Source organism: Bubalus kerabau, chromosome 5 (genome assembly GCF_029407905.1).
Source record: "Bubalus kerabau isolate K-KA32 ecotype Philippines breed swamp buffalo chromosome 5, PCC_UOA_SB_1v2, whole genome shotgun sequence".
In the NCBI taxonomy this organism is placed as follows: Eukaryota; Metazoa; Chordata; class Mammalia; order Artiodactyla; family Bovidae; genus Bubalus; species Bubalus kerabau.
In genome coordinates, this window is record NC_073628.1 from 43308917 (window position 1) to 43326164 (window position 17248).

General features: G+C 41.8%; 2 protein-coding genes across 4 annotated transcripts in view; one reads left to right on the forward strand and one right to left on the reverse strand.

Moving 5' to 3' along the window:
• The first annotated feature begins 7519 nt into the window (after window positions 1-7519).
• Window positions 7520-8054, forward strand: LOC129653831 (protein tyrosine phosphatase type IVA 1-like). The gene has a single exon (XM_055583508.1). It carries the CDS (start codon window positions 7533-7535, stop codon window positions 8052-8054), a length of 522 nt encoding a protein of 173 aa, XP_055439483.1. The 5' UTR covers window positions 7520-7532.
• A 7429-nt stretch (window positions 8055-15483) lies between these two features.
• The window catches only part of ME3 (malic enzyme 3), a 218055-nt gene continuing 216290 nt past the window's right edge, over window positions 15484-17248 (reverse strand). For all 3 annotated transcript variants that reach the window (XM_055581563.1, XM_055581562.1, XM_055581564.1), the window contains one exon: window positions 15484-15720. In XM_055581563.1, coding sequence (XP_055437538.1) covers window positions 15559-15720 — 162 coding nt within the window. In that variant the 3' untranslated portion in view covers window positions 15484-15558. The remainder of the gene's footprint in view (window positions 15721-17248) is intronic.

Sequence of the window (17248 nt, forward strand, 5' to 3'; positions counted from 1 at the left end):
TCACGCTGCAGCTCATGCCTGCAGCTGGTCTTGGCGCATGCCAGGGAGGGGGAGGAGGGCAAAAAGGGCCTTCCCTTTACACTCTAGTTCACAGGGAACCCTTTTCCTGTTTCTCTGGCCAGAAGAGGGGATTTCTCTTGAGTTTATGCTCTGTGTGTCAACTGGATCTTAGATTGTCCTCAGGGCAAACCAGAAGAGGAAAATTCATCACTGTGCTAATCATTCTTTAGGTTTTGACTTGCTTACATAATCCCCCTGCTATTGTTTGCTTTTTAGAGTCCTACTTGCTTTCTATATTCTGTTCAGTTACAATCAGTCAAAGAGAAACCCTGTGGTGTGCTTACTCCATCTTGGCCAGCACCAGAAGTGTTTTATTTTGGTTTTGAGTCTCTATTCTTCTTCCTTTCACCTTTCCCCCAAACCAGGAGGGTATGTCAGTCCTTTCATTTAAATTTTATTAGTTAGGATAGCACCTTAACAAAGATTAAATACTAGTAGCTTAACCACCATAATAAGTAGCTTAACCATTTTTTCAAGAAACAGTCTATGAGTACATAGTCCAAGACGGTAAGGTGGTTCTACCAGATTCCCCTGTGGTTTCCACCACTGGTCAAGGCAACTGTTTCTGGTAGCATCTCCTAACTAGCAAGTTGGAAGAAAACGGCAAGGTAGCCAGTGTGCAATTTTTTTTTTTTTTTAAGGAGTATAACCTGGAAGTGGTACCATTATTTCTGTCCATGTCCCATTGGCCAAAATTTAATCACATGGCCACACCATGCTGCAAGGAATCTTGGAGAATGAAGTCTCCAGCTTGGTGGCCATGTATAGTGAAGTACTCAGGGAATGTTAGTACTAAATATAGGGGAAATAGATCCTATTGGACAACTGCCAGTCTGCCATATCCTAAAATTATGGCCGGAAGAAGCTACGAAATACCTAACAATGCCAGCTATGATATTTTTATTTTTGGAATATAATTGCTGTACAATGTGTTAATTTTTGTTGTACAGCAAAGTGAATCAGCTATATTTATACATATACCCCTCCCTCCCCACCCCCCTCACCCCCACCCCTCTAGGTCATCATAGAGCTCAGAGTTGAGCTCCTGTGCTATACCACAGGTTTCCACTAGCTATCTATTTTACATATGGTACTGTGTGTGTCTGGAGAAGGAAATGGCAACCCACTCCAGTGTTCTTCCCTGGAGAATCCCAGGGACGGGGGAGCCTGGTGGGCTACCATCTATGGGGTCACACAGAGTCGGACACGACTGAAGCGACTTAGCAGCAGCAGCAGTGTGTATGTCAATCATAATCTCCCAATTCATTCCACCCTCCCCCAATATTTTAAAAATCTTAAAAAAATATAAAGCTGCAAAAAACATCTCTAGAAGCAGACACAAAGTGGAAGCAAGAATTCAGAGAAGCAAGCATCAGCTGGTGGGTTACCTATGACTTGGGCCTTTTAAATTAAGGCTAGAGATACATTTAAAATTTTTCAAATAATTTCAAGCTTACAAGGATTCAAGAATGGTAAAAATACCCCCCTCCCACCCCTACAACTAAATAAGGGTAAGTTGATGACATATCCCTTATCACTTCTAAATACTTTATTATTTTTTCTTTTTTTCTTTTATTTATTTAAATTTTATTTTATTTTTAAACTTTACATAATTGTATTAGTTTTGCCAAATATCAAAATGAATCCGCCACAGGTATACATGTGTTCCCTATCCTGAACCCTGAGAAATATCAATAACCTCATATGCAGAAGACACCACCCTTATGGCAGAAAGTGAAGAGGAACTAAAAAGCCTCTTGATGAAAGTGAAAGAGGAGAGTGAAAAAATTGGCTTAAAGCTCAACATTCAGAAAACTAAGATCATGGCATCTGGTCCCATCAATTCATAGGAAATAGATGGGGAAACAGTGGAAACAGTGTCAGACTTTATTTTGGGGGGCTCCAAAATCACTGCAGATGGTGATTGCACCCATGAAATTAAAAGACGCTTACTCCTTGGAAGGAAAGTTATGACCAACCTAGATAGCATATACAAAAGCAGAGACATTACTTTGCCAACAAAGGTCTGTCTAGTCAGTGCCTTACAAATAAGGATCAGTTCAGTTCAGTTCAGTTGCTCAGTCATGTCCGACTCTTTGCAACCACATGAATCGCAGCACGCCAGGCCTCCCTGTCCACCACCAACTCCCGGAGTTTACTCAAACTCATGTCCATCGAGTCGGTGATGCCATCCAGCCATCCCATCCTCTGTTGTCCCCTTCTCCTGCCCCCAATCCCTCCCAGCATCAGAGTATTTTCCAATGAGTCAACTCTTCGCATGATGTAGCCAAAGTGTTGGAGTTTCAGCTTTAGCATCATTCCTTTCAATGAACACCCAGGACTGATCTCCTTTAGAATGGACTGGTTGGATCTCCTTGCAGTCCAAGGGACTCTCAAGAGTCTTCTCCAACACCTCAGTTCAAAAGATCAATTCTTTGGCACTCAGCTTTCTTTATAGTCCAACTCTCACATCCATACATGACCACTGGAAAAACCGTAGCCTTGACTAGACGGACCTTCGTTGGCAAAATAATGTCTCTGCTTTTGAATATGCTATCTAGGTTGGTCATAACTTTCCTTCCAAGGAGTAAGTGTCTTTTAATTTCATGGCTGCAATCACCATCTGCAGTGATTTTGGAGCCTAGAAAAATAAAGTCTGACACTGTTTCCACTGTTTCCCCATCTATTTCCCATGAAGTGATGGGACCAGATGCCATGATCTTAGTTTTCTGAATGTTGAGCTTTAAGCCAACTTTTTCACTCTCCTCTTTCACTTTCATCAAGAGGTTTTTAGTTCCTCTTCACTTTCTGCCATAAGGGTGGTGTCATCTGCATATCTGAGGTTATTGATATTTCTCTTGGCAATCTTGATTCCACTTGTGCTTCTTCCAGCCCAGCGTTTCTCATGATGTACTCTGCATGTAAGTTAAATAAGCAGGGTGACAATATACAGCCTTGACGTGCTCCTTTTCCTATTTGGAACCAGTCTGTTGTTCCACGTCCGGTTCTAACTGTTGCCTCCTGACCTGCATATAGGTTTCTCAAAACGCAGGTTAGGTGGTCTGCTATTCCCATCTCTTTCAGAATTTTCCACAGTTTATTGTGATCCACACAGTCAAAGGCTTTGGCATAGTCAGTAAAGCAGAAATAGATGTTTTTCTGGAACTCTCTTGCTTTTTTGATGATCCAGTAGATGCTGGCAATTTGATCTCTGGTTCCTCTGCCTTTTCTAAAACCAGCTTGAATAGCTGGATAGTCTCCCATAAAACCACATTATAGCCACCAAAATCAGAAAATCAACATCTATTTTTACTATATAATCCAATAACTCAATTAAAAATTTGCCAGTTGTTCCAGTAATATCCTTTAAAATTAAAAAAAGTTATTTTACTTTTGGCTGCACTGGGTCTTTTTTGCTGTGCAAGGGTACTCCTCGTTGCTGAACACAGGCTTCTCATTGTGGTGGCAGGTAGCATCAATTGTGAAGCGTGGGATCTAGGCATATGGGCTTCAGGAGTTGTGGCATGCAGGCTCAGTAGTTGTGGCTCACAGGCTTAGTTGCCCCAGGGCATGTGGGATCTTCCTGAACCAGGGATTGAACCCATGTCCCCTGAGTTTGCAGGCAGTAATGTCCTTTTAAGCAAAAGGGTGCAATCTGTGATCATGGTGGCATATTTAGTTGACATTATTTTCCTAATCTCCTTCTACCTGAATAGTCCTCAGCCTTTACTTGAGTTTCACAGCTGACACTTTTGAAGATTTCAGTCCTTCCACCTGGATGTATGATTTTTCCTCATGATCAAATTCAAGTATTTTCTCAGGAATATCACAGAAGTGCTGCTATGTTCCTTGTATACCATTCTATCAGGTGGTACCCACTCAGTCTTTCTCATTACTAGTCATGTCAACTCTGATCATTTGAATAAGTGATACCTGCTGGGTTTACCACTATCAAGTTGTTTTCTTTTGTAACCAATTGATACTTTATGATAGGTATTTTTGAAAGTAAATAAATATCCATTCCTCATCAAATTTCACTTACTAGGTTTAGCACATATTGATGTTTCTTTGCTAAATATATAATTGTGATGATGGTTGCTAAACACAGATTTTTGTAATTCCACTATTGCTGCTACATTTATTAGTTGGCAGTCTACTCTAAGGTAAAGTGTTTTCTTCTCCCTATTTATTTATATCCATGTAGACTTAAGGTTTATTTTATTCAATGACTAATAATTCAGTACTATTATTGATGTAAAAATCATGATCAGTGGGAGATCTTTAAGCTGGCTTCTGTGTTTTTTGTAGTTTTAAATAATTAAAAAAAATTAGAATGATTTTCGAGAATTCCTTTTACACTCTTCACTCAGTTTCCCCCACTGTTAACATCGTCTGTTTCTATGACATATTTGTTATAACTAAGGAATCAACCAGAGAAGGCAATGGCACCCCACTCCAGTACTCTCGCCTGGAAAATCCCATGGATGGAGGAGCCTGGAAGGCTGCAGTCCATGGGGTCGCTGAGGGTTGGACACGACTGAAGTGACTTAGCAGCAGCAGCAAGGAATCAACATTGGTACTCTACCATTAATTAAACTTCACACTGTATTCAGATATCACTTGTTTTACCCTGATATGCATAAAATGTCCTTTAGCTGTTCCAAGATTCCATCTAGTATAGCATGTATCATTTGGTCCTCAGGTTATTTTTAGTCTCCTTTGGTCTGTGTATTTTTTGGTATATGTCCTTTTGTCATACGCCTATCATTTTTTGAACAATTCCATAACTTTGTCATAATAAATGTTCTAGGCTAGTCATATTTTTGCTGCCCTACCTTTGGAATTAGCCATTTCCCCTAGGGGACTTTTTAATGGAGAATGGTATTAGGAAACCATGATCTGAGTGCTAGTTGTTCTCATTGCTATTGGGTTGTCATTGCTTTAGGCCCTCTCTGCTCTCTGAAGATGAAGCTGAGGAATTCACACACACAGACACACCTATCTATAATTCTATATATATTGAAATTATGAGTTTACAGTGATACAAACAATGCCAACCCCAAATCCTACAACTAGTTATACTTTTTCCCTTTCCATATTTGTAACTCCTGTCTGAGCAGGGAGAAGGCTAATTCCCATTATTCTCAATGTATTACTAGATAAACTCTTATGTAATCTTACTGTATAAACCCTTATGTAATCTCCGATCATCACTGCTTTCCTCCATTGTACATGTCCTCTGTACCCTGCTTGAGCTCTGACAGCCCACATTAGGTTCCAACTGCCAGCCCACCCTTGCTTAAATGTCCTCCTCATCCTTTTCCCCAGACTCCAATATCTTCTGCATTCTCCATCTCTTATCTACCTCACAGACAACTACCTTGCTCCCCTCCATGTAGTGGACTCAGTTATTAAAGAAGAAGTGAAGGATGGAAGAAAGAGCAAAGAATGAAGGAAGAGGAAAGAAGAAATGGGCCCAATATAGGCCAGTGAAGAAAGCCTATACATTTTAGAAAATTCTAAAACTATTAGAAAGTTAAACTGAAAACAAGGAATATCTTCAAAGGTCTGAGAAAATGTCAATGTAGAAATGCATACTCAGTGAAACTATCAGAAATGAAAGCAAAGTAAAAGAATTATAGAAAAAAAAGTTTATTAAAAAAACACATGTCTACCAACAATAAAAAATTTTTCAACAATGAAAAATGCATATTTTTAAGATTATATAAAATATTTACCAAAGTCAGTCATACAATAGGAACTAAAGAACTGCCCCAAAATGCTGTTAGGTAAGAATACTCTTAGAAGAGTTGAGATGCAAGAAATAGTGAGCAAATAAACTGCTAACATATTGGGCAAATTTAAACAAACCCTGATTTTTATAAACAATGTCATAAGTGAGGTTTAAAAAAATGCTTGATGGCATTAATTAAAATATGTTGAGCTGGGCTCAATAATAACTGCTGGGCTTCCCAGGTGGCGCAGTGGTAAAGAATCGGCCTGCCAATGCAGGAGACACAAAAGAGGCTGGTTCCATCCCTTTCATCCCTGGAAGATCCCCTGGAGTAGGAAATGGCAGCCCACTCCAGTATTCTTGCAGGGGAAATATCACGGACAGAGCCTGGTGGGTTACAGTCCAAGGGGTGACAAAGATTGGGACAAGACTGAGACAGTATGTCTGTATGACTTAGAGTTGTAACTGCTAAGAACTTTAAACCACAATTACACATTTTCAAAACAGTGGAAAGAAAATATGAACTTAGGGGAAGAAAAACCTTATTCTAAAAGAAATCGAAAGATAAAAAGAAATACACAAAATGTCAAATAGCACAAAATGAGAAAAACAGATGCAGAGACAGCAATTAACATGTAACGTAAAACAAAATAATGTATAAAAATAATGTAAATAGACAAGTTCTTTAAAGACAAAGTTTGTCAGACCGAATCGAAAAAAAGCTTAGCAATATGTCATGGCTAAAACATGAAGCCGACAGAGGACGCTACAGCAGAGTCAACGGACGGTGTTCTTCCACTACCTTTCCTTTCCCACCTATCTCGGTTCGCCTCCGACTCTCTTCAGGCTCTCCCAGGTTTTGACCCGGTCCATTCCCGTCCCCAAGTCCCTCCTCACCCACTTTCCTCCCCGGCGGGAGACGGGGAAACGAGGAGGCTTAATGTCCAGCCCGTGTCCCTACACCAACCGGCTCACTCCCCATCGGCCTCCGTGGCGACGTTGCCGGGGACGGGCCCTACACTGTCGCGCTCTATTTCTCGGCCCGCCCTTCTGCGATTGGTGAGGAAGTCAACGCTGACTATAAAAGGAAGGGTTTGTGACGCAGGCGCGCCTCGGGGAGCGCCGATTGGCTCTCTTGACGCGAACGCTCGGCGGATCTCGGAGTCGCGCCGCCGTTCTCTCTGCGACGACCGCCATAGCTCCCTCCTCTTCAGCCGACGCCTCCGCCGCCTGTGCTGCGGGCCGGCTGTATGGTTAGGCCACAGTCTTTAATGAGTAAACTAAGTCCATCCTGTGGTGGTGTTGGTCACGCATTTATGGATTTTCTGAGGGTCCCCGGAGACTACTGCCAGGCACAGCACGACCTTCATGAGGAGAAGTGAACTGTAGAAATTAATCACTGCTCCACCAAGAAGACCCCATAGGAGCGTCAACCTGGACACAGACGTGTGTTCTTGAAACCATAGGAGCCTTTTACAAGAATTCCGACCCGGATGGGGTAAACCTCGGTGCTCTTCCTTTCCATTGACTCAGTCTTACTGAACTGAAGGATGGCTTCGTGTTAGGAAGTTCATTTCATTTCCTCGTTACTCCCAATTTCGTATCTTAAGCATTGAGAATTTCGAGTGGGGCATATTGCAATAGACTTCAGTTTCTTTACATCATTTCTGCGTTCAGAAATTTAATTTTTTTTCCCCCCGTAACTGTAATGAGTTTTTTGTTTTTTAACTAAATTAACATGGCTCCACTGAACCGCCCAGCTCCTGTGGAAGTCACATACAGGAACATGAGATTTCTTATTACACACAATCCAACGAGTGCAACCTTAAACAAATTCATAGAGGACCTTAAGAAGTATGGAGTTACGACAATAGTAAGAGTGTGTGAAGCAACTTATGACACTGCTCTGGTGGAGAAAGAAGGCATCCAGGTTTTGGATTGGCCCTTTGATGATGGTTCATCACCCTCTAACCAGATCGTGGATGACTGGTTAAGTCTTTTAAACATTAAATTTCGGGAAGAACCTGGTTGTTGCATTGCTGTTCACTGTGTTGCAGGTCTTGGGAGAACTCCAGTGCTTGTCGCCCTGGCATTAATGGAAGGTGGAATGAAAAATGAAGAGGCAGTCCAGTTTATAAGACAAAAGCGGCGTGGAGCTTTTAACAGCAAGCAACTTTTATACTTGGAGAAATATCATTCTAAAATGCGGCTGCGCTTCAAAGACTCCAGTGGCTATAGAAACAACTGTTGCATTCAATAAAACTTGCCTGCCTCATGCTGTTGCCTTGGACACGGAACTTGAGACAGGACTTAATTTATCATATATATTAGCATAGGCTTAATGAAGGACAAGTCTAATGAAGCCTCCCATAGGAATACTGAAAAGCCACAAATGTGACAAAATTGTAGCCTCTTTAGCTTACTACTATTCCCATGCCAGAAATAATATATAAGAAACTGAGAGATTAGGTACCAAAAGTCAGCACAATACTGGGATAATTTTAGTATCATGTAGATTTAAAACCCTAGGAATTAAGAACAGCACTGTAAACCATATGAGGTTTATTCCTCTAGTCATCTCAAACTATCACAAGACCTTTGTGGTTATTTATCTGCTCCTGTGTTTACCACTACCTGTGTACATCAGGTTTGTGTGACAATTGATTCTGTTGAATTCTTATTAGGACTTATGGTGATTATTGTCTTTCTATAAATCTCATTTTGTGCTGTTGTGAAAGGCTCCAGTTTGAAAAAAAATCACATCTCTGAAAGTTCATGTAAAATATACATCACACAGAAACATGTGTGTGTGTGTAATATTTTTAGACAAAAAGGCTTTACAATCTGTTTACACTTGGGATGCAGTTTTGAAGGGGAGAGCCTGAAGACAGAATGGGAAGAGGCTATGGAAAATTTCTACTAGAAATTCCATGTTGCCTTAATCTTGTGCAGGATGTATAGAATAGTTCCTTTTATTTAGTAAACTTTAAAAAGGGAAAGATACTTTGTAGCTGAAACATTCTTAATTATAAAATTTTTGAATGTCTTGTAGTTCTTCAACACACCTATTGGAAGTTATTAACTATTATTTTTAAGTGTAGTATTTTTTCCTTATCTTTTCAACCAAAATAGAAGAGAGTTTCTACTACTAAACTGATCAGACATCTAACATTTTATGATTTTGAACTGTGTAACTTAATAGTTAGATACTTGATACTTTGTTTTATTATGGAATTGATAAAATGATGGTATATATTAAGGTTAGTTCAACCATAGATTCATAGTGTGTGGAAATGTAGTTCTGTGGGAGAAATAATTTGTTAGTTTTTACCTTTCGTCAGCTAGTACAAGAGCTTAAATATCTAAATAATGAATTATAGGAGAGTGAGACGAACTAAGCAAGATGGTATAGCTGTGTCATTTTTAGTAAAAGTAGAAGCAAAGGCATGACTAGAGATAAAATCATTACTTAAAATTTCAAAAGTTACACTTCACCAGAAAGTTATGTATCAAATAACATGGTTCAAAAATCTACAAAGCAAACATGGAAAGAACCACAAGGAAAATTGACAAGTTTACCAGAGTGATAGGAAATTTTATTATTTTTCTTTCAGAAACAGATCAAGTAGACAAAAATTAGTAAAGATATATATTTGAACAAAACAGTAAGTTTGATCCCATGAACATAAGGACATTGCATCCAACAGTGAGCATCCATATTCTTCTAAGAGTACCTGAAATATTTTATTAAATTTGACTATATATAAGATCATATATAATTTCAGCAAAATTCTAAAACATTTGAATAACACAAGTTTTCTGACTGCAATTAAGTTAGAGAAAAAAGTAACATTTGGAATTTTGAAAATCTGTGTCTAGAAACTTCCACTTCTAGACAGGATGTAGTAGGTCATGGCAGCCCAACACCCTCTCTGCAACATCCATAAAAATATGGATAAGTTTCAAGAATCATATGTTTAAGGATGTATGAGAGCTGTGAGAGCAGCATGGACTAGGTGAACAGGAATTCCGAACAGGAAGGAGTTCTCCTGAGGTGAGTGGCCGTTTTGTTTGCTGGGGGCATTTACTAGGACATGTTTGCTGGGACGTGGACTAAGGATCAGGCTTGGTTCTTGCAGCAGGGTCTCTACTGAGGGGAAAAAGAAACCCAGCGAGGCTTCTGGTGGTCACATTGGGGCTGGTGCAACCGATTGGAAAATTGAGAGGTTTGGCCAGTTTCATGTTGCAGGTCAAGTTTCTCAGGAAACAGAGGTTTGCACTTGGAGGCTTACTGGAGAGTCATCTCAACAACACTGTGATGGAGCTACAGAACCAGGATGCTTCAGAAGCCAAATGGTAATACATACAGATGCAGCAGTAGCATTAGCCAATCTCCCAGGGAGCTGTGAAGCTGGGATGGCCATTTAGGGGTGTCCACAATTGTGGCAAGGGGCTTGGGTCTTTGGACTCCAGTCATTAGATGCAGGCTGTCCCTGGGGATGAGGGCGTAATCTTGGATGAAGCATCATCTTTCAGTCAAGTGCAGCTCCCAGGCAGCGCTGTGAGCCTGCAGCTGATAATACTGTAGGCGGCTGGCCATGAATGCGTGTTTTAGACCGTTCGAGGGAGCTGGGTGGTACCGCCACAGCATCCACAGGTACAGCCACTATACTGAAGGACACTTGCTGAGTTCTGGGACCAAGTATGAGAGGCTGGGGAGTTAGAATGAAGGTTTTTAAAAGATGGAGGGAAATTTCCCTCAACTTCTTGGTGCTTAGACAAAGCCCTGCTAGAAGAGGTTCTAATTTTCCCCAACACTTAGACTGCTTCTCTCTCTCTTTTTTTATTATAGCCATTCTGGTGAGTGGGAAGTGGTATCTCATTGCAGTCTTAATTTTAATAAAACTAATGTTAAACATCTTTTCATGTACATGTTAGCCATTTGTAATATATCAATTCAAATATTTTACCCATTTTTTTCAGTTGGGTCTTGTCATCTTACTGAGTTGTAGAAGTTTCTTATATATTCTGACTCAAATGCCTTTATCAGATATATAATTGGCAAATACTATCTCCCAATCTGTTACCTGTCATTTTCTTTCCCTTAATGGTTTGTTTCAAAGTACAGAAGTTAAAAAATTTAATGAGGTACAATTTATCTATTTTCTCTTTTATGGCTCATGCTTTTAAATTGTATCTAAGAATCTCTTCAATCAGTCACAAAGACTTTTTGGCTATATTTCCTTCTAGAAATTGTACAGATTTTAGCTCTTACATTTAGATCTGTGGTCCATTTTGAGTTAATTTTTGTATATGGTGTGAAACAAATATCTCTTTCTCTATGTATGTATATATATATTTGCATGTGGATATCTAGTTGTCCCCAGCATCATCTCTTCAAAAGACCACCTTTCCTCCACTCACTTTGGTAACTGAAAAATCAGTTTACCATAAATGAAGGACTCATTTCTGAATTCTCAACTCTGTTTCATTTATCTATATGAGTACACGGTCTTGATTACTGTAGCTTTATGGAGAGTTCTGAAATTGGATCATGTACATCATCCTTTTTCAAAAGTTTTTACTATTCTACATTTGCATATAAATTTTAGGATCAATGTGTCAATTTATACAAAAATAGCCTGTAGGGATTTTGATAGGTCTAGTGTTGAATTTATAAATAATTTGGAGAGAACTGCAGCCTTGATAATATTGAATCTTAAACATGTACATGGAACATTACCCTTAAATTTAGTTTCTATCATCAATGTTTTATAGTTTTCATTGTGCAAGATTTGTACCTCTTCAGTTCAGTTCAGTCGCTCAGTTGTGTCCGACTCTTTGCGACCCCATGAATTGCAGCACACCAGGCCTCCCTGTCCATCACCAACTCCCGGAGTTCACTCAAACTCACGTCCACCAAGTCGGTGATGCTATCCAGCCATCTCATCCTCTGTCATCCCCTTCTCCTCCTGCCCCCAATCCCTCCCAGCATCCGAGTCTTTTCCAGTGAGTCAGCTCTTTACATGAGGTGGCCAAAGTATTGGAGTTTCAGCTTCAGCATCATTCCTTCCAAAGAACACCCAGGACTGGTCTCCTTTAGGATGGACTGGTTGGATCTCCTTGCAGTCCAGGGGACTCTCAAGAGTCTTCTTCAACACCACAGTTCAAAAGCATCCATTCTTCGGTGCTCAGCTTTCTTCATAGTCCAACTCTCACATCCATACATGACCACAGGAAAAACCATAGCCTTGACTAGACGGACCTTTGTTGGCAAAGTAATGTCTCTGCTTTTGAATATGCTATCTAGGTTGGTCATAACTTTCCTTCCAAGGAGTAAGCGTCTTTTAATTTCATGGCTGCAATCACCATCTGCAGTGATTTTGGAGCCCCCCAAAATAAAGTCTGACACTGTTTCCACTGTTTCCCCATCTATTTCCCATGAAGTGATGGGACCAGATGCCATTAAATTACATATTTTTTTTCTTTTTGATGGTATTGTGAATGCAATGTTTTCTTAATTTTATTGCTAGTGTTCACTGCTAGTCTATGGAAATATAGTTCATTTTTGTACATTGACCTTGCTTTCTATGAGCTTCCTAAACTCATTTGTTAGGAGAGAGAGGGAATGAGGAAGGGAGGGAGAGAGCAAAGCAAGTGCTGTTCTGTTCTTTGGCATTTTTGGCTTACAAGAACATGTCATCTGTAAATAAAGGCAGTTTTACTCTCCCCCCCACCTCCCCAATCTGAATGCCTTTACTTTTTTTTTTATTGAATTGGCTAGACCCTCAATGTTGACCAGAAGTGGTGGAAACAAACTTCCAGATCTTAGGGAGAAAGTATTCATTCTTTCACCTATAAGTATGATGTTAGCTGTTGGTTCTTCATTAGGTTGAGGATGTTCTCTTAGTTTGTTGAAAGTTTTATCATAAACAGGTGTTGGGTATTTTAAAATGCTTTTTCCACATCCATTGACATGATCTGGTGATTTGTGTCCTTCATTCTAGTAAGATCATGTACTATGTTGATCAGTTTTTAAATGTTAAAACAACTTAGCATTCCTGAGATAAATTCCACTTATTTGTTGTATTTAATTCTTTTATATAGATACATTTGGCTTGCTAATATTTTGTTTAGAATTTTGCATCTATATTCATGAAGGATATTGGTCTGCAGTTTTTGTGTGTTGCTTTTTATCTGGTTTTGATATCAGGGTAGTACCAGTATTATGGAATGATTTTGGAAGTATTCCATCCTCCATTTTCTGAAAAAGTTTGTGAAGGATTGGTATTATTTATACTTTAAATATTTGATAAAATTCACCCATGAAGAATTCTTGGCCTGGGCTTTTCTTGGTGGGAAGATTTTGAATTACTAATTCAATTATTTGATTTGTTATAGGTCTATTGATTTCTACTCTAATCTTTGCTTATTTTGAATTCTGTTTGCTTTTCCTGTTGTAGTTTCTTAAGGAGAAACTTTGTTATTGTTTTAGGACTTTTATCCCCGCCCCCCCCCCCCCCCCCCCCCCCCGATATTGGCATTTAAAGCTCTAAAATTTCCCTCTAGGTACTATTTTTAGCTATAACTCAATTTTTTGGAGAAGGCAATGGCACCCCAGTTCAGTACTCTTGCCTGGAAAATCCCATGGACGGAGGAGCATGGTTGGCTGCAGTCCATGGGGTCGCCAAGAGTCAGACACGACTGAGCGACTTCACTTTCACTTTTCACTTTCATGCCTTGGAGAAGGAAATGGCAACCCACTCCAGTGTTCTTGCCTGGAGAATCCCAGGGACGGGGGAGCCTGGTAGGCTGCCGTCTCTGGGGTCACACAGAGTTGGACACAACTGAAGCGACTTAGCAGCAGCAGCATTAATTTTTATTTTTCTTTATTTAATTCAACATACATAATTTATCTTGTGATTTCTTCTTACCATGACTTACTTAGAAATATACTGTTTAATTTCCAAAGAGTTGGAAACCTCCCATTTTCTTTTTTACTGTTGTTGATTTCTAATTTAGTTATTAACTCTGTCCAAGAAGACTTCCTGGAGTCAAATGTATTTGCACTCCAATGATGAATGATGTCTCCAGGCAGAAAGCTGGTTGAACTGAAATGTAACTAATAAAGGGCAGAGAAGCAGAGGGAAGGACTTTGCAGGTAGAGACGAAGCATGTGTAAGGGCACAGGCCTGGAAACACATGTGCTCAGTGCCAGCAAGATGATCCCTGTGCTTGGAACACAGGAAATGTAATTATCTTCTTTTTGTTTCTGTCAGTATAGCTAAAGTTGGTCATTTTAGTTGATCTTGTCAGCCTGTTTTGGTTTCACTGATTTTCTCTACTATTTTTCTTTTCTGTCACATTGAGTATAAAGAAGGTGCAGCTGGGATACAGAGGAAGTTGTGGGACAGGACGTAGAAAAGATCATGTGAAAGGCTCCCTGGTGTCCAGATTCCAGCTTCACTCTTCAAGCCCTCTTCTGACCATGAGAGGTTCTCAGTATGAGGCCACAGATTACAGAACGGGGATGTTTCCTTAGGGTATTCCTGGCTGAGCACCAGCACCCAGGAAGGAGGTGCTGGAAGAGTAAGACCTAGGCAGGGGGTGACGTGATGTCTCTGCTAATCACTCTTCCAGGATCCCAGGCGCCCCCCTGGCCTGTCCCTGAGGAGTGGCACGTAGGGCCGGCTCATGGTGGGCAGTGGAGACCCTCAGGCTGAGCCGGCAGCAGGAGGGCGGACAGTGGTAGGTCTCTGGGCATGGATTATTCTTTCCGGTGTCACTCAATGAAAGCGGAGGCTGGACGCTGCTATGCCAGTAGATGTTAGCAATTTAGCAGGGTCTTCCATTGTGGGGGCCGCAAGCTCATCCCCCCCAGCCGCCCAACCCTCCCCATGGTGTGGGCTCTGCTGGACACGAGGGAGGTGAAGGCTATGACTGAACCTGGTATAAGAGACACACAGACTGACAGCCTCCTGTAGGAAAGCTGTTCCAGTTTGCTGAACTACTTCAGAGTGTGAAGGGCAGAGGAGAGCATCCCTGAGTCAGGAACATGAAATCAAGTCTTCCCTCACGCTCCCCACGGTGCCCTTCCCCTCACAGCCTCTCTTCCTCCTTGGTTTGCTGACTGTCCCCACCCACGTTTCTCTGGTTTTCCTTTTGGTAATAACCACAAAGGCATGCCCACACTCAGCAACCCACAGGGCAGTGACCATTTCTGACTTGTGAGTTGCTTCGAGCCAGACACTCAGCCCTCACGCCCTCTGAGTCTTGAAGGGTGTGTATTCGTCCAGCAGAGACTGAACTCCCTGGTGGGTGGGTCGCCATGAAGCCTTCTCTTATGCTCTCATAGGAAGGATCCTCTCCCTTCTCTGAGCACATGACCTTTATCTGCAGTTCTTTCAGGGACTTAACCACTTTCTCCCTGGAGGCAAAATGCCTTGTGCCCATATCTCATCTCCTCTACTAGACCCCAGACCTTGTCAAGGCAGATTCTAGATTTCCACAAAGTCTAGCCAAAAGTTAGCAATTGGTGGATTAAGAAATTCTTGGGAAGGAAGCCTGAGGAGGGTTACAGAAAAGTGAACCCAAGGCCTCCTTCAGGGACAAAGCTCTTACTCATCTTATGCCTGGGCCTCTCCCCTCACACCAGAAAGTTCAAAGGAAAAACACAATGACAAGGATGGCCATTTTTGAACCCATTTATATTGTCAGTGTTACCCTGGGCTTCACCCAGCCCTATCCCAGCCTTTGAGGTTGCATCAGATGGTCTGGACATTCATGGCTTCCTCGGGCCAAGTGTAGCTGTCCAGCGTAAAGGAGTCATATTCTGGAGTATAGACCAGGGACCTTACAAAAGCCTCCTTGTCCTCGGGCTCTGGGTAGTAGGAGGCCAGGTTGTGTTTGTACGCGAAGTCAAGGACCTAGGGAAAAATACGTGTGACTGAGGAACTGGCTCTGAGGAGGAGCCTGCCTGAAGACGCTCGCTTGGGAGCTTGTGGAAGGGGATACACCCGCGGCAGGCATGTGGCCCCTGAAGCCACTGGAGAGGAAGGAGCTAGAGCTTTCTGCCTCATAAGGGAGCTCTGACACAGTGGAATAAACATGGTCTGGGTCAAGAGGCTTCAGGCTAAAGTCTGCTTCTGCTTCAGACTGCCTGTGGGTCCTTGCTAGTGATGCCATCCTGGCTGAGCCTCAGTTTCCGCATCTGTGAAGTGGGGGTAATGACAGTTTCCTCTGGCATGGCATGAGGATAAAGTTAGGTAGCAGGCAAAAGTGTTCAGTACCTGATACTGTCTCTCCTAAACGCGGCATGAATTGAAAGAACAGCTTGGACAATGTTCTTTGGGTATTAGCTTTGGCTTCACAAGAGGATGAAGCTAAATATCCCTGAAAGGAAGGAACTGGACAGGGTGGAGCTGGACTATCAGCTGGATGGTTGGGCTTGAGGACAACAAGCCCCACAGTCTGATTCTGGAACCCACATGGGACAGCTCTCGGGGAGTGCATGCTGTCTGTTGTGCAATGCATTTTCTTAAGTTACTCTTAAAACTTATAGAAAATGTAAAATATATATTAATAGAAATTATAGAAATAACGGTATAATAAACCCTCATGTATTTGTCGTCCAGATGAACATTATCAGTGTTAGGTCAGTCTTTAGGGCTATGTTCTGGTTCTCTGAATATCCATCATCTCTGCATCATCTGTTGGGTGGCATTTAGACTATTCCATGAACTTGATCACCCCGTGGCCCAGCCATCCTGAGAGAAGGAGAAAGCATGAGCATCTACTCTGGCCAGAAAGGTGCCAAGTGTGGAGCTTTTCCAAGCTGTTCTTTTTTAATGTCCTCCAAAACTTTGGGAGTTGTTGTTTAGTTGCTCAGTCATGTCCAACTCTCTGCGACCCCGTGGACTGTAGCCTGCCAGGCTCCTCTGTCCATGGGAGTCTCCAGACAAGAATACTGGAGTGGTTTGCCATCTCCTTCTCCAGAGAATTTTCCCAACCCAGGGATCTAACCCACATCTTTACCACTGAGCCACCAGGGAAGACCCAAAACTTTGGGAGAGAGGAATTCTTTGGAAAAGAAGGAAACTGAGGCCCAGGGAGGTGCAGTGATTGTCCTGAGGTGCCTCTGCTGCTTACTGGCATGGCTGGGACTCCACAGCCCAAGCTCTTTCCATGATGCTATGCAAGTTGACCTTTCTGTATAAATGGGCACTTATGATTCATTTTTAAAAAATCCCACCCACGTTCTGGTCCACAAAACTATGGACTTTGATGACCTTTCTGCCTGGTGTCTGAGGGGAAGCGCAGGAGCTTCCCAGAACTGCCCTGAGTGGGTGTCGGGATGGGGCTCGAGCTACAGGCCAGAGTTTGTCAGCAGCCTTTGGGGAGCACGCAGTGTAGGCCAGGGAGCCAGGACGTGTCCAGCGCTGCCCTCCCCTCAGT

What these genes read in the sequence shown, in the direction of transcription:
- LOC129653831 (XM_055583508.1), top strand. Translation starts at nt 7,533, where the DNA reads ATGGCTCCACTGAACCGCCCAGCTCCTGTGGAAGTCACATACAGGAAC.